The sequence below is a fragment of the Peromyscus eremicus genome, chromosome 5 (assembly GCF_949786415.1).
Source record: "Peromyscus eremicus chromosome 5, PerEre_H2_v1, whole genome shotgun sequence".
Lineage (NCBI taxonomy): Eukaryota > Metazoa > Chordata > Mammalia > Rodentia > Cricetidae > Peromyscus > Peromyscus eremicus.
Genome location: NC_081420.1, coordinates 115,019,864 through 115,045,718, shown reverse-complemented (window position 1 = coordinate 115,045,718; position 25,855 = coordinate 115,019,864). Strand labels below are relative to the sequence as shown.

Here is a 25,855-nt window from a genome sequence, read left to right as displayed (position 1 = left end):
GTTTTTTTGAAAAAGATAAAATAAAATTGACAAACCATTATCCAAATTAACTAGAAGGCAGAAAGAGAATATTCAAACTAACAAAATAAAAAATGAAAAGGATATAACATCAGACACCGAGGAAATCCAGAGAATCATAAGGACATATTTTAAAAACTTGTACTCCACCAAACTGGAAAATCTAACAGAAATAGATAACTTTGTTGATACATACCACTTATCAAAGTTAAATCAAGATCAGAAAATTAATTTAAATAGATGTATGGTCCTTACTGAAGCAGAAGCAGTCATTAAAATTTTCCCAACCAAAAAACAAACAAACAAAACACAATACAAAACAACCCCCGCCCCCAGCCAGTGAAGGGGAAGATGAATAGGAATCTCACTTACACAACTTAAGTAAAACATAGCTCTCTGAACAGATAAAGATAGTTTCTTCTGTATCATAGAATCTATTCAATATTTATATGTATAATTCAGCTATTATTTGGCTTTAAAGGGCTTACTGGGAAATGTTATCATTTTTACTATTTTCTACAGAGAAAATATTTTCCAGTTTCATGAACTTTTGAATTACAACCTATTTTTATGTTCAAAAAAAAAAAAAAAAAAAGAAAGAAAGAATAACCTCTGACGGGCTCATTTGTGGCTAACGTGTCACATGTCAAGAATGCAAAGCTGCCCTTTCAGTTTGCTGTGCTTTCTCCTATGCACATGGGAGACCATTGCCCAAGGATGAACGTGGACACGGCCCAGCACCCCAACAGCTCTCATATGTGCCTTCCTAGAGGAGTCAACTGTTCAGAAAAGAGTGTCGGATTCTCTGCTGTGAGCTGTATGTGGGCGCTGGGAATTGAACCCGGGTCCTCTGGAAGAGCTGCAAGCATTCTTAACCACTGAGCCATCTCTCCAGTCAAGGCTCAACCTGGAAGCTCTATGACTGCAGACCACCGCATCACACAATATCTCCTAGACCATCCTGCAGCCACCCTCACCCTGAGAATGAACCATGATCACAAAGGGTCAGTGGGCAGGCTGGTTCTTACCTGAGAGAAAGCACCTCAGACATCTGAAGCTGTTGTCAACCACTGTCAATCAGGCCGGAATGGATGACCTCAAGACTTAGCTCAAGCTCCTTTTAGGAGAACTTCCCAGGCTGGAGAGAGGGCTCAGAGGTTAAGAGCATTGGCTGCTCTTCCAGAGGTCCTGAGTTCAATTCCCAGCAACCACATGGTGGCTCACAATCATCTATAATGAGATCTGGTGCCCTCTTCTGTCATGCAGGTATACATGCAGACAGAACACCGTATATGAAATAAAAAAAAGAGAACTGCCCAAGGCCCAATAACAACACCTGTAGCCATCTACCTGGCCAGGTCTTGGTTGCCCAAGGACTACATAGGAAGGGCTCAGAGAAAATTTGGATTCTTCCTGTAAGAAACAAGGGGAGGGGCTGGAGGGCTCAGCAGTTGAGAGCACACACGGCTCTTGCAGAGGACCTGAGTTTGGTTCCCAGCACCCTCAACAACCCACAACTCCAGCTCCAGGGGATCTGATACCTCTGGAATCTGCATGCTCCCATTTACACACACACACACACACACACACACACACACACACACACACCCTAGAGAAATAAATAATAAATACGCTCTGAAAGGAAAAAATAAACAAACAAACAAAATAAAAAAAACAACTCTCCCCACAGCCAGATGGTTTTAGCACAGAATTCTACCAGACTTTCAAAGAGTTAATGCCAATACTCAAATTATTCCACAAAATAGAAACAGAGGGAAAGGGAACATTGTCATTTTATGAGGCCAGTTATCCTGATACCTAAACCTCATAAAGACGCAACAAAGAAAGAGAATTACAGATCAATTTTCCTTATGAACATTGATGCAAAAATACTCAGTAAAATACTTGCAAACTGAATCCAAGAACACATCAAAAAGATCATCCACAATGATCATCAAGTGGGCTTCATCCCAGAGATGCAGGGATGGCTCAATACCCAAAATTCAATAAATGTTATCCATCATATAAACAAACTGAAAGACAAAAACCACATGATCATTTCATTAGATGCAGAAAAGGCCTTTGACAAAAAACACCTTTCATGAAAAACTTCCTGGAGAGATTAGGAATACAAGGGACATACTTAAACATAATAAAGGCAGTTTGCAGTAAACTCATAGCCAACATTCGTCGAAATGGAGAGAAAATCAAGGCAATTCCACTAAAATCAGGAACAAGACAAGGCTGTCCACACTTTCTATACCTAGTCAATATAATACTTGAAGTCTTAGCTAGGGCCATAAGACAACTGAAGGAGATCAAAGGGATACAAATTGGAAAGGAAGAAGTCAAAGTTTCTTCACAGGTAGATGACATGATAGTAAACATAAGTGACCCTAAAAATTTTACCAGGGAACTCCTATAGCTGATAAACACATTCAGTAATGTGGCTGGATACATGATTAACTAAAACAAATCAGTAGTCCTCCTATATACAATGACAAATGGACTGAGAAAGAAATCAAGGAAACACCATCTTTCACAATACCCTCCAATAATATAAAATATCTCGTGGTAACTCTAACCAAGCAAGTGAAAGACATATGATAAAACTTCAAGTCTTTGAAGAAGGAAATTGAAGAAGAGATATCAGAAGATGGAAAGATCTCCCATCCTCAATGGTTTCTAAGATTAACATAGTAAAAATGGTCATCCTACCAAAAGCAATCTACAGATTTAATGTAATCCCCATCAAAATTCCAACACAATTCTATACAGATCTTGAAAGGCCAATTTTCAGCTTCATATGGAAACACACACACACACACACACACACACGCAAATCATAATAGCTACAACAATTCTAAGTAATAAAAGAACTGTGGGAGATATCACAATTCTCAATTTCAAGTTGTGCTACAAAGCTATAATAATAAAAACAGTATGGTACTGGCACAAAAACAGACACATTAACCAATGAAATCAAAATGAATACCATAGACACCTGATTTTTGATAAGATGCCAGAAATACACACTGGAAAAAAAGGAAGCATCTTCAACATATGGTGCTGGTCAACTGGACAGCTGCATGTAGAAGAATCCAAATAGATCCATACTTATCACCCCGTACAAAACGCAACTCCAAATGCACCAAAGACATATAAAACCAGGTATGCTAAACATGATAGAAGAGAAAGTGGGGAATAGCCTTGAATGCATTGGCACAGGAGAACACTTTCTGGATAGAACATTGATAGTGCAGGCACTAAGAGCAACAATTAGTAAGTGGGACCTAATGAAACTGAGACCGATTGGGGGCTAATATCCAAAATATATGAAGAACTCAAAAACCAGATATCAAGAAAACAAATAACCCAATTAAAAAATAGAGTACATATCTTGCCAGGTGGTGGTGGCGCACGCCTTAAATCCCAGCACTCGGGAGACAGAGCCAGGTAAATCTCTGTGAGTTCGAGGCCAGCCTGGGCTACAGAACAAGATCCAGGACAGGCACCAAAACTACACACACACACACACACACACACACACACACACACACACACACACACACAACAACAACAACAACAACAACAACAAAAAACAAAAACAAAACCCCAAAAAACCAACAAACAAAAAAAAAAAGAGTAGAGTACATATCTAAACAGAGATCTCAATAGAGGAAATGTAAATGGATGAGAAACACTTAAAGAAATGTTCAACATCCTTGGCCATCAGGAAAATGTAAACCATTATTATACTTCATCTCAACCTGTCAGAATGGCTAAAATCAATAAAAGAAGTGACAGCTTATGCTGGTGAAGATGTGAAGTAAGGGGAACAATCATCATATGGGAGTGCAAACCTGTACAGTCACTATGGAAATCAATGTGGTGGTTCTTTTTTTTTTTTGGGGTTTTTCGAGACAGGGTTTCTCTGTGTAGTTTTGGTGCCTGTCATGGATCTCACTCTGCAGACCAGGCTGGCCTCGAACTCACAGAGATTTGCCTGGCTCTGCTTCCTAAGTGTTGGGATTAAAGGCATGCACCACCGCTACCACCACCTGGACTAATGTAGTAGTTCTTTAGGAAGCTACCTCAAGTTTTAGCTATCTACCCAAAGGACATTTCATCCTACCAGAGACACTTGCTCAACTATGTTCATAGCAGCTTTATTCATAATAGCTAGAAACTGGAAACAATACAGATGTCCCTCAACAGAAGAATGGATAAAGAAAATGTGGTACATTTACACAACGGAGTATTATCAGCCATTAAAAAAATGACATCATGAAATTCACAGGTAAATCGATGGAACTAGGGAAAAAAATCATCATAAGGTATTCTAGACCCAGAAAAACAAATATAGTATGTGTTTGCTTATATGTAGGTATTAGCAAAGTGTTAAGTCAATGATAACCAAGCTACAACCCATAGAACCACAGAGGTTAGGGACAGAGTATGAGATCTGAGGTACAGATAGATCTCATTAGGAAAGGGAAATAGAATAAATAACTGTGGACAGATGAATGGGGGGGCCTGGAATGCGAGGTTCAAGTGGGGAGGATAAAGGAAGAATGGGATGAGGGAAGGAATACGGGGAGAAACAGCTAAAATTAAGGGCAATTTGGGTGGTGGTATGGAAACCTAATATATGTATATATTATATATATATATGTGTGTGTGTGTGTGTGTATAGTAAGCTTCCCAAAATGTATACATTTATTATAGTAATCTAAATGAAATTGTCAAATAACGGGGGAAACATTGACCACCTCTTGTTACCAAATGAAGCTTTCGGTATTGGGACTGGATTACATCTAATTGAGTTCTTGGCCAAAGGGGTTCCATGGGAGTCCCCAAACAACCCAGGCTATTGCCAAGAAGACTATAGGTTGCTCTGCACAATCTCACAGCAAGGCCCCACTGCCGAAGACAATACCTACACAACTCATTGAACATGGAGAAGTTGAGGTGGTGCATACATAGAGCCTTCTTTGGTACAGGAAGGTACTCTGCATGGTACAAAAAGAGAAATGTGAACAGCAACCCAGACACAAACCTTTTGATCTACAATGGTGTCCTGCAAGATATACTAGGGCAATAGTGGCATAAAGCTTGTGGGAGCAATCAACCAATATCTGATTTAACTTAAGGCCCACTCCATGAGATGGAATCCATACCTCAGACTGCTTGGGAGATCATGAATCAGAAACTAGATAGCCCAGAAACAAAATACTACTGGTCTCAAAAAACCATAGTGACAAAATGACTCCTAATGACATTCTGCTACATTCATAGATTGTTCAGTCATCATCAGAGAAGCTTCCTCTTGCAGTAGATGGGGGGAACAAATACAGAAACTCACAGCTAGACACTATGCAAAGAATGAGAGATCTTGGAACACATAGCCCTAAGTGGGATTTCCCTATCAAATCCCTCCCCTTAGGGCTCAGGGAAGCCCAAGGAAAAGGAGGCAGAAAAAGTTTAAGAGCCAGAGGGGATGGAGGACACCATGAAAACAAGGTCCTTTAAATCAACAAGATCAAAGCTCATATGAACTCACAGAGGCAGAAGTAGCAGGTACAAGGCCTGCACAGGTCTGTACCAGGTCCTCTGTGTTATTATGTGATTTCTGATTGTGCAAACGAGCGGGTCTCTGGTTCTTGTTCCTTCTCTTAAGCTGTTTTCCTTCTGTTTTGTCCAACTGCAATGTGATAGTTTTTTTTAAACCTTATTTTTTAAAATTTTTTATTTTTTTTGGTTTTTCAAGACAGGGTTTCTCTGTGTAGCTTTGGCGCCTTTCCTGGGACTCACTCTGTAACCCAGGCTGGCCTCGAACTCACAGAGATCCTTCTGCCTCTGCCTCCCAAGTGCTGGGATTAAAGGCATGCGCCACCACCGCCTGGCATTTTTTTAACCTTATTATATCTTATTATTGTCTCTTAGAAGCCTGTTTGTTTTCTAATGAGAGACAGAAAGGGAGTGGATCCAGATGGGAGGGGAGGTGGAGAAAGGCTGGGAGAAGTAGACGGAAGGGAACACATAATCAGGATATATTATGTGGAAATCAATTATTTTCAATAAAAAGAAAAACAAACATACAAAAATAAATAAATAAAAATGCGTAATAGAGGTCTGGGCCAGCAAGATGGCTTAGCAGTTAAAGGTACTTGCTATCAAGCTTGATGAGCTAGTTCAATTCCTGGGGACCACACTGTGATAGGAGGAACCAACCCATGCAGTAGTCCTGACCTCCATACACATTAGTAGCATATACACCAACACATATTCTAAGTAACAAGGAAGGAGTAAAGGTCCCATTTCCAGCATTCTTCTAGTGACCCAGGCCAAGATGCTACATGGGAGCTGCGGCAGCTTCATTTACTCAGTAGCAGCTTTATAGACCTAAATTAGGAAAATACTTATTTTAAATTATGTGCATGTGTGTCGGCGTGTGTGAGTGCACACATGCACACGCGTATATGGGGTATGTGCAGTACCCCTGGAGGACAGAGGTGTCAGCTCCCCTGGAACTGGAGTTACAGGCAGTTTTGGGAGCTCAATTCAAGTCCTCTGCAGAACAGTGTGTGCTCGTAACTGCTGAGCTAGCCTCAATCCTAAATGTGTCTTAACTAAAACCCTTCCTTTCCAATTTCATCTTATACACACACACACACACACACACACACACACACACACACACACACAGGCTGTATCAGGGCACTTGTACATGTGATATATGGGGTTGGGAAGAAGAGTCTGGTAACCCCACCTGTCATCCATTCTACCCTGAGAATCTATATTTTGGTAGTTCCTATATGTTTCTTTCAGTGTGGTAAAACTCACTATCAAAGTGGGATTTTGATGTCCTATTTAAAAAAAAAAAAGGCTATGTAACATAACTCTTTTAGAAAAAAAAATAGGGAGTGGGGGGGGGGGGTTGAGAGATAACTCAGCATTAAAAACACTGGCTGTTCTGTCAGAGGGCCCTGATTAGGTCCCTAACACATCCATCTGTGACTTCAGTTCAGGGTATCTGATGCCCTCCTCTGGCTTCTGTGGGCAGTAGGGATGCAAATGGTGCACAGACATACATGGCAGGAAAATACCCATATACATAAACTAAAATGGCTCCTGAGCCTATGCCAGTGACATCATATGGCACCAATGAGAAAAACTAGGTTACACTAGGAGGAGATACTCTGTAGGCAGAGGATCTGCTTGTCTTCAAAGTGAAGCCTTCCCAAGGGCTTTTAATAGGAAGCTCTACCTACTACATGATGAACTTGACATCCTGACTTGGAACCTAGCCATTGTGTAAGATGCACATCCAGGTTGTGGTTCTAAAGTTCAGATTTCAAAATGAAGGACTGAACATTTTCTACAGCACAGGCAGTTAGAAATGCCGGAAAGGTGGATGATATCTCACACAAAATGGTTGTATGAGATCCAAATGCAAAGCTAGTCAATCCTCCCAGGGGCTGCTAACAAAGCAAGCTTAAGAGATGGCCAGTAAATCAGAGCTGGATACAGGGACTGGGTCCATAAAATGGTAACAATGTCAAAACTCGGATACTAAATTACCAGAAACAAAGTACATGTAACAAGCAAACTCACTAATGTCCTTGGATACAATGTTACAGACAGAAGGGGTTTTGGTATTTGATGAGGTAAATCATAGTAGGATGTTTTAAAAATCAACATCTTGATGATCTTGTTAAATAATCCTGTTAAACTTTTTTGGGACACAGAACACAGAAATGGATGAAAATCCCTCTTCATGATGGTAATTCAAGAGGCAGTTTCAACAATGAAATATCATGGAGTTTAAGACACAACATAGGTTATGAATCTTAAAATTGGGGGTTTGAAGAGTAGTTCAGTGGTAAAGTACGTGTCAGGCCAGTGAGATGCATGGGTTCAACTTCTAGCATACACTCACATGCACGTGTGCACACATGCACACAGAAACAGCATGCACAATGCAGAACTGGTTTTCTTCTGTTAAGAAGGAAAGACAGGAGTTAAATCTTTTTGTTTCCCTAACGTGACTGATGTGAACAACACCTCTAATATAAAAGCTGTTGACACTGGCTAGGAAGGAGACACTTAAAACAACTAGACCCATGTAAGCTTTGCTGAATTGAGGTAACTTTATACTGAAAAGGCAGAGACTGAGAGCCAGGATTACTAGACTAGTGGCCAGGAGGCCAGTCTGTGAACATGGGATCTGGCTTTGGGGACACACCGGAATCTGACACTTGTCTGATCCACTTGATTGAGACTCCAAATCTGACTGAAAGGAAAGAAAGACTACAAGAAGGTTAATTAGGTCTTCACACTAAGCCTTTGATTGAGTGGCAATGACTTTAAATGGACACTATCCTCCACTGCTCTCACAATAAACCCCTGAAAGTCATTGGAAAGAACAGAAACCCAAATTCTAAAAAACCTGAATCTAAATTCCTGCACTGCAATTAACAGGGGGGCATTCTGTGGCAGGTTATTTCATGTCCTTTATGTTGTGAGATGGGTGGGGGTGGGGGTGGGGGAATAATATCCAAACTTCCTAGTGGAAGTTCAAGGGCCTAGCACAGATAAAATTAGCATTACAACCTTCAATGCACACAACACATTAAATACTCCATGCACTCACTGTGCCTACAACACATTAAGAACTCAAGGGACTGTGATTTACTAATACTCACTCAGCTCTCTTTCCCCTTTCATAGAAGGCAGGCCTCACACTGCACCAATTCTTGCCTTCTATAAGTACACTTTAAATGTCTACTAGTTTCAGGCTGGGCGTGGTGGTGCACACCTTTAATCCCAGCACTTGGGAGGCAGGGACTGGTGGATCTCTGTGAGTTTGAGGCCAGCCTGGGCTACATAGTTAGTTCCAGGACAGCCAGAACTTCACAGAGAGATCATGTCTCAAAAGCCAAAACCCAAATCAAAACTTCTGTTGGTTTCACTTCATGTATACAGACTTTGGGATCCTCTCAATACCAAGACACTCATGTCTTAGCATCTTCACCTATATTTTTCCTTCCCTATCTAAAGTGCTTGCTCCTCTTTTCCACCTATAATTCCTACATGGCTTTAAGGTTAACTAATACAGTGCTCAGTAGCCATGTATAAAAGCTCTATGTATAGTGGAAAGATTATAGGCACAGACTTAAGGAATCTGTGTTGAAATCTGGGATCCACACCATTTTACAGCTTCCTACTTTTGTCAAATGAGGTAATGATACTTATCAATCATGATTGCTGGCTGATAGATAAAATGCCAAGAAAGCCTGACACATGCAGGAACTGAACACATACTGATTCTTACCATTTATTCTTGTTATTTAGCCTTGGTTAGCCAGAGGGACAACTTACACAGCATTGTCCTAGGTCTAACTGTATCTTAAAATTTAGTTTATCAGTAAGCAATGTCCGAAGCTAGTTGGTGGTGGTGCACGTCATTAATCCCAGTACTCAGGAGGCAGAGGCAGGCAGATCTCTGTGAGTTTGAGGCCAGCCTGGTCTACAGAGTGAGTTCCAGGACAGCCAGGGCTGTTATACAGAGAAACCCTGTCTTGAAACCGAGCCCCCCCCACCCCCGCAAAAGTCAATGTCTGAGCATGCTGCACCCCCTTCCCCAAATAAATAAATGACGATAATAAAAGCTTTTTAAAAGAAAACTTCTGATTAGCTTTAGTTTGAAATCAAGATATTATTATATAATTTCTCTACTATTTCATAAAAAGGACTCAAAGTAAGCCACAGCTCCCCCTCTTCCTTCTTGTATACAAGTGTTCTGGTAGAATATCTACCTCAACTTCCCTCCCCTATCTCTTTTCCCAAACCATCCCCTTCAAAGCCTGCCAAACACAGCTCCTCCCCCAGAGAGGTACATATAAGCTGCATCCCAGAAAACAACAGACACATGGTTTTATGGTCTCTCATCCTTATCTCCTCTCTAGGGGGCTGGAGAATCACCAGGAACACTTTACCCATTAAACCTGGGCTTTTTCTAATTCAGTCTGATTTGGATTGCTGCGTTGACGGAGAGGCCTATCAGGATGTGAAAAAACTTATCAACAAGTACCAACCAGGCTCATGGCATCTCCTCTTCCCCATTCATACATTTACTTATTGCACACAACCATCTGGTTTTTATTCTGGTTTCAACTACTTTCCCAAATTCTGGGTTATATATTCCATTGCTCCTCGACTAGATGATGCTTTTAACAACTAGCATTGATTGAAAGCTAGCCATAAGGCAAGCTATAGCAAAGACAAAGTTCCCAAAGGTTCCTAGTTCTCACTGTTCAAGCTGTTTTTACAGTGCAAGGGGCTGAACCTAAAGTTATTGGGAATGAAAATGGCTGTACCACTGAGCTATGTCCTGAGCCCTTTCCTTGAGGGTTTACATGTGGTACTTTTGATTTTTATCACAGTAATCCCAGAAAACCCATCTTTTTACAGGTACCAGCATGACTGAAAGGAATGCAAGAGCTGCTGAGTCTGGAAATGACCCTGAGATAGTAGCTCCTAAGACACTCAAGAGCTGTCTGGGAAGCAACTTCCCTTTAAAACATCCAGAACATGCAGCATTGCTTGAGGCAGGCCCCAAGTGAGTTGCATGCATCATCTTATTTAAGTCTCACTAGGTTAAGTACTCTTGTTACCCTTCGCAAGTTACAGAACTTGTCTAACATTATAGAGCTTCTGTTGTTAAATAAAAATTTTAAGTTATACTTATTTATTTATTTGGGGGATAGTGCATGTCTTGCTGTGCATGTGGAAGTCAGAAGACAACCTGTGTGTGTCAGTTCTCTTCTTCCACTGTGTAGAAACCCCTGCCCTTGGATCAGACTCAGGTTGTCAGGTTCCTCCATAAGCACCTGTATCAGCTGGGCCATCTCTGGTCCCATCCCACTTCTAAGGGAAAGCATCAGGATTTAGACTCGGTGGTCTTGGATCCTCAACCCACTTACCTATGAAACATCCCGATGCTTGTTTCTCAAAATCCCAATGATAACTACTAATGTGAAGGGGCCACAAAACAGCTTGACCACACAGCAGCCATGACAGGCTTAGGGACCTAGTCTCAGCTTCTGTGACAGGCTTACCGGCAGGCAGCACCCAGATCCAGGAAAAGCCTTAAGCTGATACCACCCAGGGATGAGGAAGTATCTGACATCCCAAACATTCTAACCATTAGATAAGGTGGCCAGATGTCCTTGAGTCTAGCCCACACCTACTTCGTTTTACAGATACCCCTAGACAATTGTCAGCCAATCAGGGTCCCGGACCCTGGAAATCCCCTCACCCCAACCTCTGCTTTGATAAAAACCCCACCCCACCTGAGCTCGGGGCTCTCTGCTCTCACCGCTGTGTCGGACAGACAGAGGGACCAAGCTCCAGAGCTTGAAATAAAGGCTCTTTGCTTTTACATGCGGCATTCGGACTCCGTGGTGGTCTTTTGGGGGTTCCCGCAATCTGGGCATAGCACTGTCTGTCAATCCAGCTATTCCTCTCATCGCTGCTCTTGCTATAGTCCATCACAGAATCTAAGGGAAGTGGGCCAAGTTTAGCACTCTTACCAGGTGGCCGTCCAGTGCCCACCCGTTTCAGACTGAGGGAGCATACCCAAAGCACTCTTCCTATCTCCAGACGAATATTTCCTTCAACTTATCTTTTTTATGAGTATGTGTGTGTGTGCATGTGCAGGTACACAAAGTCACCAGAAGAAGATGTCAGAACCCCTGGTGCAGTTGTGAGCCAACTAGATATGGATGCTGGGAACCAAACTCACATTCTCTTCAAGAGATTCAAGTGTGCTAAACAGCTGAGCCATCTTTCCAGCCTCCTCCCTGTTTTAGATTTTCTTTTTCCTTTTTAAACATGTATTTATTGAGCAAGTATGTATGTGTATGTGCATGAGAGTATCACAGTGGAGGGGTCACAGGAAAACTTGCAGGAGTCAGTTCTCTCCTACCATGTGGGCCCCAGAGATCAAACTTAGGTTATTAGGCTTGGAGGCAAGTGCCTTTCTTTACTCTTCCAACCATTTCCCCTGGCGACAGTTATTTTTTATACAAAAGTTCAGGAAAAGATACATTTTACACTTCACAGGGAATTTTATGTCTAGGTCAGGTTTAAAAAACATTATATATACACTATAAATATCTGTTGAATAAATGATTCGATTAAAAAATAAGACTATTTCCCCCTTTATACTTCAGCTCTTTGCAACTTCCCATTGTAAGATCTTATCACCTTTCCTTTGGTCTCCTGAATGTCTTCCCTTCTCTCTCCCAGGGTTCTGTCAGTGTCCTCTGCCCCTGCAATCTCTACCTGCTAGGTGCTCAGTCCTAATTTACCTGTCCTTGTACAGCTCGGCCTTTCATTGTCAAACTACCATAGAGAACACACCAATGTGTGCCTTAGAAACCGTTTAAGAGACTCTCCATGTTCTGACCCTATTCTACCTTTTTAGTACTATTTTATCTATATACCCACTCATCTGACATACTGATAAGACAGTCACCAAGGAGGATGTCAGACTTAGCAAAGAGAACAGGGAAATGTAAACACCAACCCCAAGGAAAGGAGTTTGACACTGGGTGAGGGAACTCTTAGGAACGAGGGTAATGTCTAGCTTAAAGGTGTAGTCAAACAGGTATGTGCATTTGTCAAAAATCATTAAATGGTTTACTTTCCCAACGACCATTTTGCCCTATGTAAGTTTTATCTGAAAAAGACAAAAAAAAAAAAAAAAAAAAAAAAGGGTCAGTAGGTGATATCCCAGTAAAGCGTGACCTACTACCTTGCAGTGCACTCAATAAATTATTAGAGGAAAAGAAAGAAAGAATGAAAAAACCTTGAAAATGAATGTTCAACTCAAGTTAATGACATACAAGCTGAATCTGGCCACAGTGGTACACACCTATAATCCCAGCACTCCTAAAGTGGGTAGAAGAGTCATCTCAAGTATAAGAACAGCAGGGCTGATGATAATAGAATCACACAAATATCAACCTTGATTTCATGAAACAATTTGCAAATGAACAAACAAAAACCTGCCATATCCAGATCTGTGCTCACAATGATTCTTGGATTCAAGGTATGGCTTTTACACACACACTTTTTTTTTTTTTTTTTTTTTTTTTTGGTTTTTCGAGACAGGGTTTCTCTGTGTAGCTTTGCGCCTTTCCTGGGACTCACTTGGTAGCCCAGGCCGGCCTCGAACTCACAGAGATCCGCCTGGCTCTGCCTCTCGAGTGCTGGGATTAAAGGCGTGCGCCACCACCGCCCGGCTACACACACACTTTTAAAAGCACAGTATATAGTGGAAAAAATTGTTAGGGAATGTTAGCATTCTGGCCCATCCCATGGGGACCCAACCAGTGTCCCCTTTAAGAGAAAACCCCTCCCCCTTTTCTTTCTTCTTCCTTCCTCTTTCCTTCTCTCCTTCCACGAGGTTGCACCACCTCTGCTTTTTCTTTCCCTCTCTCCCATCCCCCTTTCATAATAAAATTTGTCTGCAATGTGTGAATAATCCTCCCCCCTCGCCCCCTGGCCTGCGCCATCTCCCTCATGCACCTTGGGACACCTTGGTTCAAACCCGCCAAGGCTGCCGTGTGCTGTTTTACAACAAAAATAACTTGCAACTTGCCCTTCCATCCCCAAATTATTTTCACTTTATTTTATTTTAAATTTTGAGACAGAGTCTTGCTATGCAATATATTATGCTGGCCTTGAACTTGATTCTCCTGACTTCTTCTCAAATGCCTGCTACCACATCTGCCTTTTGTTTCTTCTCTCTCTGTCTCTCTGTCTCTCTCTCTCTGTCTCTGTCTCTCTTGTTTGAGACAGGGTTTTTCTATGTAGCCCTGGCTGTCCTGGAACTGGTTCTATAGACCAGGCTGGCCTGGAACTCAGAGATCCACCTGCTTCTGCCTCCCAAATGATGGGATTAAAGATGTGCGCCACCGTGCCCAGCTGGTTTTCTTTGCTTTTCTTTTTTCTTCTTCTTCTTTAAAAAAAAAAAAAAAAGTCTTATTGTGTAGCCCAGTCTGGGCATGAAATTGTAATGCCCCTGTCTCAGCCTCCCAGATTTTAGGGTTACCGTTTTATGCTATCACATGATACCCAAGTTCTAAATATAGTTGGTTATCCTTTTCTTAGTAGCTTTTGTTTCAGATTTTATATATTTCACTTTGTAGAAATATAAACAAAGAGAATAGAATAGCTGTTTCTAGATGACATAATTATTTGTACTTTCTATTATTGAGAGAAAAATTGATAGTCTTTCCCTTTAGGGCTCTAGTAATTCATTCATGAAATATTTTCATAATAAGACTTTCATGTTTTATTTCTGAGCTTTTAATTTTTTTTCCCTTTTTGGTCTTGCCCACATTGGCTTTGAACTTTTCCTCCTCCTGAGGCATGGACCGAATGACGACCATTGCTGCTTGACAAAGTTGCATCATTTCAACTTTTTGGATCATAATTCTCTAGCAACATTTTACTTTCATTTTTAATGATTCTCACTATGTGTTATGGGAGTTCTCTTATGCCTTTCCCTTTGGGAAATTTTGTGTAGGCTTCAGTGAAGGATAAAAATGTATACAATGGTATCCTCTCTAAACAAAATAAATCTTTGGAAAAAATCACCACCACTGTGGAACCATGGTAACTCTGCCTAAACCCACACAAGTTAACACCAAACTGATAGAAAATTTAGATGAGTAACATATGCTTGATAAGTAAGGTATACTTGATAATTAAGATTTGTAAATTCCTAAGGTCTACTCAGGTTCACAACAGTGTTTATCTAGCTTCGTCTTTGCTCACTTTTAAGCTTTAGTTATTTGGATAAACTAAGCCATTAAAAAAAAAAAACTACAATATTCTATAATGAAATGTCTGATCCCCCAAGAAAGTCCCTTTCCCAAGGTCAGGAATTTAGACAATTCCCCATTTCCTCAGGGGCTTGAAGAAGGTTCCTGCTTTCTAAAAAGGGAAACAAATTCTTATATCTGGCAAGAGGAACTTGTGGCCCTCCATTAACATACGACTGGTGCATATTGTCAAGGTCAATGCTTGAAATACATATACATGAAATACAAAGACTGTACCCTATTGATCTTTGCATCCCAACACAGTAAGCACTGTCAATGCTAGATTCCTCAAGCCCGATCTCAAGCCACCCCAGCTCACATGCCTCCTTTCTCCCATTTAATTCTGTGTGCAACTAAAGTTTAAAAGGTGTATTCCTTTTTCAATAAAAGTGCTGGCAGCCATCTCAAGTCACCCTCAGACCATCTCCTCCCCTCATCCTTTCCCTCCACCCTCTACATATCATCTTGGGAGCCCCCCACCCCCCACCCCCCACCTCCCCACCCCCCTACCCCCCCCACCCCCGTGGCCAAAGCTGGTCTTCTACACTTCTGCCTCAACCTCCTGAGTGTTGGAGTTACCTGAATGGGCCACCACACCTACCCGAGTTTATAAGTTCCTAATAAAAATAGGTATTAATTTGATAACAGGGTCAGACTGTCTTTACCAGTTCCCAAAATACATCTGTTGGAAACCTTCTGAGGTGGTGAGGTGACTGATTTCTCACTCCTATCTCTCCAGTGGACAGAGAGCTCCCCAAGGTCAAGAACAAGCTAGAGTGATACTCAGCCACTAAGAACACAGGCTGCTCTTAAAAGAGAACACAGGTTCAGTTCCCTGTACCCACATGGCAGTTCACGACCATGGATCATTTCAGTTCCTGAGGACTGAGGCCCTTTTCTGACCTGAGGGCTCCTGCATGCACATAGTGCACATATACACACTCAGGCACACACACATATACATGAAACACAAAGACTATATCCTATTGATCTTTGCACCCCAACACAGTAAGCACTCAAACAGGGAGAGGACACATTGGATGGACATAAAAAACAAACATGAAGAAATGTTCTTTCCACTAACCCCCACCAGTTACTACAAAGTTGTGAGCTCCTTTTATTAACTTCATCAGTCACCCACTACTAGTTTAGACTATCTCCTCCAAGATGACCCAAACCTTTTCACATTTCTCAACTGCCCGCAGATAGTGGGTGCTAAGGAAAAGAAATGGGGTATAGCTGCTTCTAGGACTTTTTTTTTTTTTTTTTTTTTTCCGAGACAGGGTTTCTTTGTGTAGTTTTGGTGCCTGTCCTGTATCTCGCTCTGTAGACCAGGCTGGCCTTGAACTCACAGAGATCTGCCTGGCTCTGCCTCCCAAGTGCTGGTATTAAAGGCATGCGCCACCACCGCCCGGCTGCTTCTAGGACTTTTAAGAGTGACGATGTTTGACCAACAGGCTGGGAGAATAGCTCTATTAAAACAAGCCAATGTTGGAGAATATTATTTTAAGGTGTCCTACTTTTGTTTATGTTGCATTTGTTTAACTATGTGAAGCTATGTTACTATGCCTGCCTAAACAACTGATGGTCTAATAAAGAGTTGAATGGCCAATAGCAAGGCAGGAGAAAAAGTAGGCAGGGCTGGCAGGCAGAGAGAATATATAGAAGGAAAATCTAGGAGGAAGAAAAGTACCCAAAGAAGGAGGAGGACTCCAAGGGTTCTGCCACCTAATTACACAGCAAGCCATGGAATAAGAGTAAGATTACAGAAGTAAGAGAATGGTAAAAGCCCAGAGGCAAAAGATAGATAGGGCTAATTTAAAGTTAAGGAAAGCTGGCAAGAAACAAGCCAAGCTAAGGCCGGGCATTTATAAGTAGGAATAAGCCTCCGTGTGTGATTTACTTGGGAGCTGGGTGGCAGCCTCCCCAAAAGAACAAAAACAGAAAACAAGAAGCCAGGAATAATTACACTGATGCCACTTTTGCCCCCGACAAATTTGGCCACTGGTAACATTTTACTCTGCGTCATCCCATGAGCTCAATGGTGGCTTGGCTCAAGGCTGCTTCCTACTCAGGAAGAACCTGTTTAATGAAGACACTTTCTCCTTACCTTTTCTCCCCTCTCTCTCTCTCTGTCTTTCTCTTCTTTTTTCTTTTTTTTCTCTCCATGTCCATCTGTATGGAGAGTAGGAAGTGGCAGGGTGGGGATACCGGGGGCAGGGCTGGGTGTCACCAAATGCTCCCGAGCAGTACCATGCTCTCGGGCAGCGCTTGCGGCCAGCCCCGAGCTTCTCTTGGTCCGAGAGTGCCGCTTCTCCTTGTGTCTGTCCTTGTCCTTCTTCTTCTTGCTCTTCTTTGACTTCTTCTTCTTCTTGATTTCCCGATAAGAATCATCTATCACCAGCTCACCAGCTTCCAGTTCTCCACCAGAGGATGACTCTGATTCTACTAGAATGGGGTCAAGCCCTGTAATATCGAGATTAGCACTATGGGGTTCTGGAAGCTGGGAGGCATCAGACCCACAGCCTTCTGGGCCAGGAGATGAATGTGAGTCTGAGGATGACTTGTGCTTCTTCCTGGCCGTTTTCAGGAGGCTCTGTAGCTCATGTCCTAGGAGTAAAGCACCTTGCTCATCCCGAGCCAATTTCTTGGAGGACTTTTTCAGAGAAGCTTGTTGGGCAGGGTACTGAAAAGCCTCCTCATCCACTGAGCTGCTTCCCTTCTCCTTTGGTGAAAGAATAAGTTTCATCTTTAAGCCATCAGGCTCACGAAGAGTCAGTGTCTCCGTGTTCACAAAGAGTGGCTTCATTTTTTTGGGTTTGTGGGCACTGCTGTCCTCCAAGGAGAGCTCTCCGCTGCTTCCGTTGCCTTTCTTCTTGTGGTGGTCCTTTCTGCTCTCCAAATGGCTTGAAGAACTGGAGGACTTCTCCCCTGCCTTCTTGGAGGACTTGGCACCTGCTGCCAGTGGGGAAGTGATAGCTTTTAACAGGTCCATTGCTGTGTCGGCAGATTGCGGGCTGGATTTCTTCTTTTTCTTCTGTGATGACTCCAAAGACGAAATGTCTAGAAATAATCAAGAGAAGTACTGTCAACAGGACCGGAAGTAACTTCTAGCAAGTGTCCTCTCTCAACAAAAAACACCCAACTGGCATGAGGAAAAGGCTAACAGGAGCGATTTTAAAGGGAGACACTTTGGTTTCTAACATTCAGAACCCCCGTGTACTTCTTGGCTTGGTAGATTCAGCCTTTGGCTCTCGAGACCATTCTTGCCACTAAAGCTGATTCTCTTCCTTGAGTCTTCACAAGAGACAGAGAGAGCATACTTGGAATAGAGCTGTGGGATTAAGGGTAGTTACAATCTAGATTAGATTGCAGATGGAGTGTCATTGGTTCTTGTGCTGAGGACAAACTTATTCTAGTGAGAGGTTAGTCTCATCAGCTACATGTAGAGCATAGCTAAGAAAACGGGTTTTGTGAGTGGATATATGTTGGCTGAGAAATGCTCCACAGATATGCAGAGGGCCCAAGGACTGCATTTGGCAAAGGGATGCTAAGTAACAATGGCATAGGTAAGTGGATGATTCAGGGGAGAAGGAACCTGGTACCTTGTGTATCACAAATGAAGACTGTTCTTCTATGCTGAATCCTCCAAAATACCAGCCCTCCACCTCTCTCCTCCTTCACACTGGTTTATCGGCACTCAGAACAAGAACCACTGTCCTGTTAAATAGGCCACTGAGTCAGCAATATCTGGGATCCCTTCCCCTACCCCGACTCCAAGAACCAGAGATGTGCATATCCCACCTGCAGCCCATTCCCATTCTCACCTCCATAGTAATAATCATCGGGGGAGTGCTTCCTCTTCTTCTTGTGTGTGTCCGTCCCCAAGAAGAACAATTCACTGTCCTGTGGTTAAAGAGGGAGAAGAATTGGCGAGCAATAAGATGGCGAGGTAATGGCTTGGAGCTGCTCTCCTGGGATCCTGGCTTTGAAAGACATCTGGAACTGACCTTTGACTTCTTCTTGGAGGAACTCCTGACCTGCGCAGCAACTTCTTCCTCTTCCCTTAAGAAGTCTTTGTAAGACCGCTTCTTTTCTCGTTGGCTTCTGCCGGCTGCAAGTCCTATGTCCTCAAAGCTGTGATCACCATCAAAGCAATCTGGGAAGCACAGGTTCATTTAGGAATGGAAATGACTAAAGTACATAAGCAACAACTAAATGCAACAGTCCCATTTCCAAGTTAAAGTTACATCGCACTGTGTCCACTGAAATGCAGGGCTAAACCCAGAGGGCCAAGACGACTTCTGATGACCTGGCTTCAAACACAAGACTCAAACCTGAAAACACAATGCTTCCATGCTATGCAAATGCCCAATGTGCGTCCTCAGATATGGTTTCTTAGTAGTGATTTGGCAGGTAGACACAGACTTGCGAGGGAAGGCTGAAAAGGGTAAGGATTCATGTGCTGTGCTGCTCTGTGGGAGTCCAATGTGAGATTCCTAGTCCCACACTCATGCACACTGGAGCTGGCAAAGGACTAAGAGTGCTGTGGGGATCACCCCAATAAACTAAAAGGCTCTTATTTCAGACTCTGGTGTAGGAACCCCTGTCCTGGTTTTCATTTCCATGGGCCCAGTCTGGGAATGATGGAGGCTGTGTCTCATACAGTATTCTGGAGCATCACTTGGTCTAGGCTGTGGTGCCCAGTCTTGGTCTCTACATCCATGGACTGCAGGGAATGAAGAGGTTATGCCCTTTGGAATGCTTCTGAGTAAGGGGTCATACCTTCTTTCTTCATGGAGTCATCATAAGCCATGGTGGTCCTGCAGGGCCTTTGAGAATGTGTTGTGTCACTGTGTCCAGGCTCCTTCCCGTCTACAGGACCAGGTCTGAGAAACAAAGAAGGAAAACCTTCCTGTAATGTGAAATCACTGTGGAGAAGCAACCTTCCAGGTGGAAATTCCAAGTAATCCAAGGGCTGAATGGAAGGAACACAGGAGTATCTTGTCACCTCCTCACTCTGTACATATATTGGAGTTGAACTTGCAGGGAGGATGCTAAGCTTAACTGGATTTAATTCATGTATTAAAGTTGACATTTGAAGAAATATATAAAATACTTCTTAGATTAAAAAAAACTTCCAAAATTAATGAGAATTTCTGGAATGCCAACAGGACTAATGACACCGAGACAGGGTAGAAACTGACATTAAGTCAGAGGCATGGGTTCAATCACGGTCACAGGATGCACAGATAAAGCCAGATGCAGAGGACAGAGTACACCAAATACTGGAAGACCACAAATCCTACTGATGAGACTGGTGAGGCACAGAATTTGCTGTGCCATAATTTAAACAGAATGTACTCAGATACTAATAATTTTAAAGCTTTGCATTCTGCTGGGCTTTATGAACTTGTTCAAATTCACTGAAGTATGAAAATGGACATACTTCTCAAATTTGTTGGCTATATGGAAACTTCCAACACTAACAAGCTTTTTTTTAAAGGCTAGAAAGAAGTATGGAAAATTGCTACTTATCCACTGATGATGAAATTATGATTTTCACTAATTTATAAGTTTTATAATTTAAAAGTTCTAAGTACTGGGTTTTGTTTTTTGAGACAAGGTGTCCTTATGTAACCCTGGCTAACCCTAGAACTCACTATGTAAAACAGACTGGTTTGGAATTTACAGAGATTCACTGGCCTCTGCCTCTTGAGCACTGGGATTAAAAGCATGCATCACCTTACATAGTTATAAGTATTGTAGCATTTAACACAGTGGTTCTTTGTTTTTGTTTTTGTTTTTTTTTTGTTTTTTTTTTAGGCTTTTGGAGACAGGGTTTCTCTGTGTAACAGTCCTGGCTGTCTTGGAACTTGCTTTGTAGACCAGGCTGGCCTCGACCTTAAGAGATCCACCTGCCTCTGTCTCCTGAGTGCTGGGATGAAAGGCATGTGCTACCATGCCTGGTAAAGCAGTGGTTCTTAACCTGTGGGTTGCAACCTCTTTGTGGGGTCAAACAACCCTTTCACAGGGGTCACATAAGACCATCAGAAAACACATATATTTACATTACGATTAATAACAGTAGCAAAATTAGTTATGAAGGAGCAATGAAAATAATTTTATGGTTATAAAATTATTTCATCAAAATATGAGGAACTGTATTAAAGGGTCGAAGCATTAGGAAGGTTGAGAACCACTGCTATAAAGCATTTTGGGGCATTCAAGTTCAGATGTCCATATTGACTTTGAAGGTGACAGAGTTACATCTTGCACTATAAAGTGAAATCCTTAAATTATCTTAAGGACAGAAAATCCTTGCAGAATTTTTCTTTTTTCTTTGTTTGAGACAGGGTCTCACTATGTAGCTCCTCTGGTTGGCCCAGAACTCACTTTTTTGCAGAATATTTAAAATGATAACTATTTTGAAAATGTTTTCATTCAGTTAGTCAAATGCTTAGAAATTAATCTAATTGGTAATTTAATTTTTTTACATTCATTATTATAAATGGACTTAGGATTACCCATTATTTGAGATTATACATTATCAATCCTCTCAGATAGGTATGGAGAAAACAGCATATATTTTTTGGGGAAGAAAACATTTACTGGATTAACAGAGGAAGGTTTCAAAATTTAACAGTTCAGAATTTTTATTTAGTGAGGCATGGTGGTGAATGCCTTTAAACCCAGCACTTGGGAGGCAAAGTCAGGCGGTTCTCTAAAAGTTCAAGGCCAGTCTGGTCTACATGAGTTCCAGGCCAACCAGGGCTCCAAAGTGAGACCACCCTGTCTCAAAAACAAAACAAGAAAAGAATTTTTTTTAAAGCCACATAAATACAATGCACAGGTAGGCCAAAGTAGAAAACACAAAGAAGAAAAGCACTGCCAAGGTTTTCTAAGTCTAAGAAATACAAAATGTGAAATGAAGAATGAATTGCTCCAGGTAAGGGAAGCTAGAGTGAAGTAAATAAACCACATGAACTGGATTATTTAATTTTTTAAAAAGATTTATTTATTTATTATGTATACAGAACAGGGTGCCAGATCTCATTACAGATGGTTGTGAGCCACCATGTGGGTGCTGGGAATTGAACTCAGGACCTCTGTAAGAGCAGTCGGTGCTCTTAACCTCTAAACCATCTCTCCAGCCTGAACTGGATTATTTAAAGAGAGCTGGCACACTGCTTGCTCAAAGGGCCTTTTCATGAAATAAAGGGTGAGAATACAGGGTCAGGCCTCATATAAGAATGTGAGGAGACATATATATATATATCTCATGTAATCAGTTTTTCCTGTTCCAGCACTGAATTACTAAAGTTTTTTAATTAGAAACTGTTCTTTACTTCCCACTCATTGGTGCTGATGTAAAAGGGAGTGAAGGTGGGTCACTGGGAATGATACTCATTCATTTTAAAACGGCAATTTTCACCAGGTGGCACACGCCTTTAATTCCAGCACTCAGAAGGGAGGCAAGTGGATCTGTGCATTTGAAGCCAGCCTGGTCTACAGAGTGAGTTCCAGGACAGCCAGGACTATTTAGAGACACCCTGTCTCAAACAAAACAAAGGCAGTCTTCGAACTAGCACAAAATGATGAATTTACTAGAAAGTCATACAGGTCACTCTGGCTTTCACAGGCTGATACCAAATAGAATAGTTTTAATTGCAGTTTCAGGCTTTTCACGCCAGATAAATTTTGGCATAAAATTCCTGAGAAATAATGCTCTCCGCCCGCAAATTCCAACTACACTCTTATTTAGTCTTATAATTCAGCCATCAGTCCCTGGTCATCACCAACATACTTTCAAATGTAAAAAGGCAGGCCCCGAGACTCATAAGCAGGCTTTCCCCTTGAGAACATTAAAACTAATATGAAATAGAATTAAGGAATGGCTTATGGGGGTAAGGACTGAACTTTTTACTATACATGAAAGTTATTTTTTGACTGCTGTGAAAAACTAGATTTTAAAAAGGTGTGAAAAGGAACATAAAACTAGGAAATGCTCCCAAAGGCAGGTCAACACAGACGTGCTTTATGTATTAGGATTAGGCCTGCTACTACTGGAATTTTCTCAAAAATACTGAAGAACGTTTTACAGGTTACAACACCAAATGCTTATAGGAAAAATGAGTGAGCCCCGAACACAAGTCCAATTCACCAATATGTGAGGTAGTCTAGAACTTGAGGAATACCATGGACTATTTCACAGGCTGTGTAGACTGATGGACGGTGAATTGTGGCTCAGGGCTCAGCGGTGGCTGACTCATAAGAGAAAGACAGTACCAGAGGGAAAATGTCTCAAGCAGTATGAAAGGAAGCAGAGTTCAGGCAACATTTATACAAGATTAGATGAACCCAATATTCCTTCCAAGTCTCAAATATGAGCCAAGATAAACTGAAGGTTCAGGGGTAGAAAGCAAATTGGGAGGGTTAATGAAGATGAAAAAAGTTTAGGTTTGATTTTTCACATCAGAAAACAGCTACATTAAATGTTGGCAAACATAAAACAGGTGCTAAAACCCATTCTCCTGAATTCCATAATTTTGGAGTTTACAAAATTCGATGTTGTCAACTTCACGAGGCAGGATAATTTTCAATCCAGTGTTTGTCCTAGTGTGCAGAGAAATGACAACAGGGTAGAAATAAAAGTTCGTTATTTAATACTGTTTATGCCATTATAAAAAGTGAATGCTTAGGAAATTTGAAAATTGTGAATTGGCTCTTCTGAGGGTTTTCTTCAGGATATGAAAAAGAAGCAAGCTGTTGCTCCACTTGGAAATAAAACTGCAAGTCAACCTTCAGGCACAAGCTTTTCGGATAACCAAGTAATTATGAAAAAACTTAAAATCTTCAGAGGTCATATTTTGTTATTTTGGAAACTCAAAGTAACTTTTTTAAAAAAAGTTTCAGAAAATGATTTTCTGGAGGTAATCTCAGTTCCAGCAATCACTAACGATTATCATCATCCCAGAAAATACAGAATTGAAAATTTATAATGAAAATCCACCCAGTAAACTGGGCAAGGAAGGTCTCCTCCAGGAGGGAGTTTCCTCCAAGGTTGTTTTCATGAACTCAAGATTGCTAGTCCGTGCAGGCAAAAGGAAGAAACACATCCAGCTGTTTTGCAGTTTCTGAAATTTTGTTGCGACTTCTAGTATGGCGCAGGTGAATTCTTCTTATTTCAGTGGGTTCCATCTCGAATCTCTCCGAGTTCTTGCCACACCCTTTTCCAAGGACCTACCTATGCAGCACTCCCAGTCCCTGCCAGCTTTGGAACCCGCAGAGATCTCCACAGCCAGGAATGCGCACTGAATCTTCTCATTGCAATGCAATTAAGCAGAACTACGACCACTGCACAGATTGGCTGACAACACAGTTCCACGAGACCAGCGATCCAAATTTCGACAAGCCATGTGCGATCAACAGGCTTTACTTCGGATGCAGTTTTTAAAATTCACTTTGCTACGAGGGAATAGAATCGGCCAGCAGCTTAGAAATAGGGACAGGGTGGGTGATAGACATCTCTTCTTTATGATATAAAATAAAGTGAATCTACAAGTAGTGGTTCTGGAGGGAGAAATGGGCCTGTATGGAGGAGACTCCAACTAAGAAGGCATGTTCAAATTGGGTCGCACGCAAAGAACACACACGGTACGAGACTGTTTATCCGCACAGCCCCCAAGACCACCGTTCCCGGGGTCCACTCTCTGATCCCCCGGGCAGGTCTGCTGCAACAGCTAGGTCAACAAAGCTGTGCGCAGCGCAGGGAGCTGCCCGCGTCCTCTCCGGCTCGCCGCGCGCCCAGCCCTCCCGTCCGCCCCGGGACCTCTCCTCCTGACAGCCCCAGACAGCCCGCGCCCCGGGTCCCCAGCCGCGCTCCGCCCGACCCGGGTTCCCGCGTCCCGACGGCCTCGGGCGCCCCGGAGCGCCCGGACGGCGGCGCAGGGGGAGGGGCGGCGCGGGCCGCGGGTCCCCGGGGCGGCCGCACGCCCCCTCCCGGCCCCGCAGCTTTCCCGCCTTCCCCGTTTGAACAGCTCCCGCCGCCTTCCTCCTGCGGCCCGCTCCAGCCCCTACGCCGGGGCGGCTGCGGCCGCTACTCCAGTCCCCGGCTTGGCCCCCGAGCTAGGCCGTAGCGGGCCTGAGGTGCCTCCGGGACGGTGTCGCGGGGCCGGAGCGGTGGGTGGAGGCCGGGCGGGGCCGCTGCCGCCCCGCGGTGGGGGTCCGGCCGGGTCTGGTGGGGGCTCCGCTCGCCGCTACCTTCACTCGGCTCGCTCGGATCCCGCCTCAGCGCCGCCGACCGCCGCCATCTTGGAGAAGGAGAGAAAAGCGCGAGCGACCAGGGAGCCTCAGTCGAGCCCAGAGCGCAGACTCCTACTGCAGCGGGGCTGTCGCGCCGGCGAAAGAGCGTCGAGCGCATCGAATAAAACTTGCTGAGCGCGGTCTCGGTACCGATTTTTGTCCAGAAATCTCTCTTAACATATCATTTCCCAAGTCTTCTGATCATTTTTCAATAAAAAATTACGTTCCTGCAAAGCAATTGCAAGTAAAAAATACTAGGCAACTAGATTGACGTAGTCATTCAAACACCTTCCCTGACCCAACGTGTTTTCAGCTCCCTGAACTTTTATGAAAATAGGACAGCCGTTTTGAATCTGTGGAGCTTCACTTTGGATTTTACAGGTTCTCTATGAGTTACATTTTTATGCACTTACCTACCACATGCAAAAAACAAAACAAAACAAAAACCAAAACCCCCTAAAAATTCCATGTCAGACATTAGAAAAAAAATTAGTTTTGTATTCTCTTTTACAAACTCATGGGTCCTATCCGCTTTCTCCAGCCTTCCTGGTCATCTATTAGTGCCCTTGTTCTCTTTTTACCCTCAAGTCTTCTGATTTTTAAGGCAGTGTTGTTTTTTTTTTTTTTCCAGA

The 25,855-nt window shown here is 42.6% G+C and overlaps 1 protein-coding gene and 1 long non-coding RNA gene across 4 annotated transcripts in view; one reads left to right on the top strand and one right to left on the bottom strand.

Moving 5' to 3' along the window:
• LOC131911855 (uncharacterized) overlaps nucleotides 1-10,764 on the top strand; it is a 34,926-nt gene extending 24,162 nt beyond the window's left edge. Inside the window, exon 3 of the long non-coding RNA XR_009379441.1 lies at nucleotides 10,495-10,764. This is a non-coding gene — a long non-coding RNA (uncharacterized LOC131911855). The remainder of the gene's footprint in view (nucleotides 1-10,494) is intronic.
• Hmgxb4 (HMG-box containing 4) overlaps nucleotides 1-25,251 on the bottom strand; it is a 46,504-nt gene extending 21,253 nt beyond the window's left edge. The window contains exons 1-5 of one of the 3 annotated variants that reach the window (XM_059264261.1): nucleotides 25,182-25,242; nucleotides 19,704-19,807; nucleotides 18,929-19,077; nucleotides 18,746-18,824; nucleotides 17,029-17,981 (exon numbers count right to left, since the gene is read on the bottom strand). In XM_059264261.1, the coding sequence (XP_059120244.1) occupies nucleotides 17,029-17,981; nucleotides 18,746-18,824; nucleotides 18,929-19,077; nucleotides 19,704-19,734 (1,212 nt within the window). In that variant the 5' untranslated portion in view covers nucleotides 19,735-19,807; nucleotides 25,182-25,242. Of the gene's footprint in view, nucleotides 1-17,028; nucleotides 17,982-18,523; nucleotides 18,639-18,745; nucleotides 18,825-18,928; nucleotides 19,078-19,703; nucleotides 19,808-25,181 lie in introns of those variants that run through there. The other 2 variants (XM_059264263.1, XM_059264262.1) reach the window with 2 other exon arrangements.
• Nucleotides 25,252-25,855: the final 604 nt, after the last annotated feature.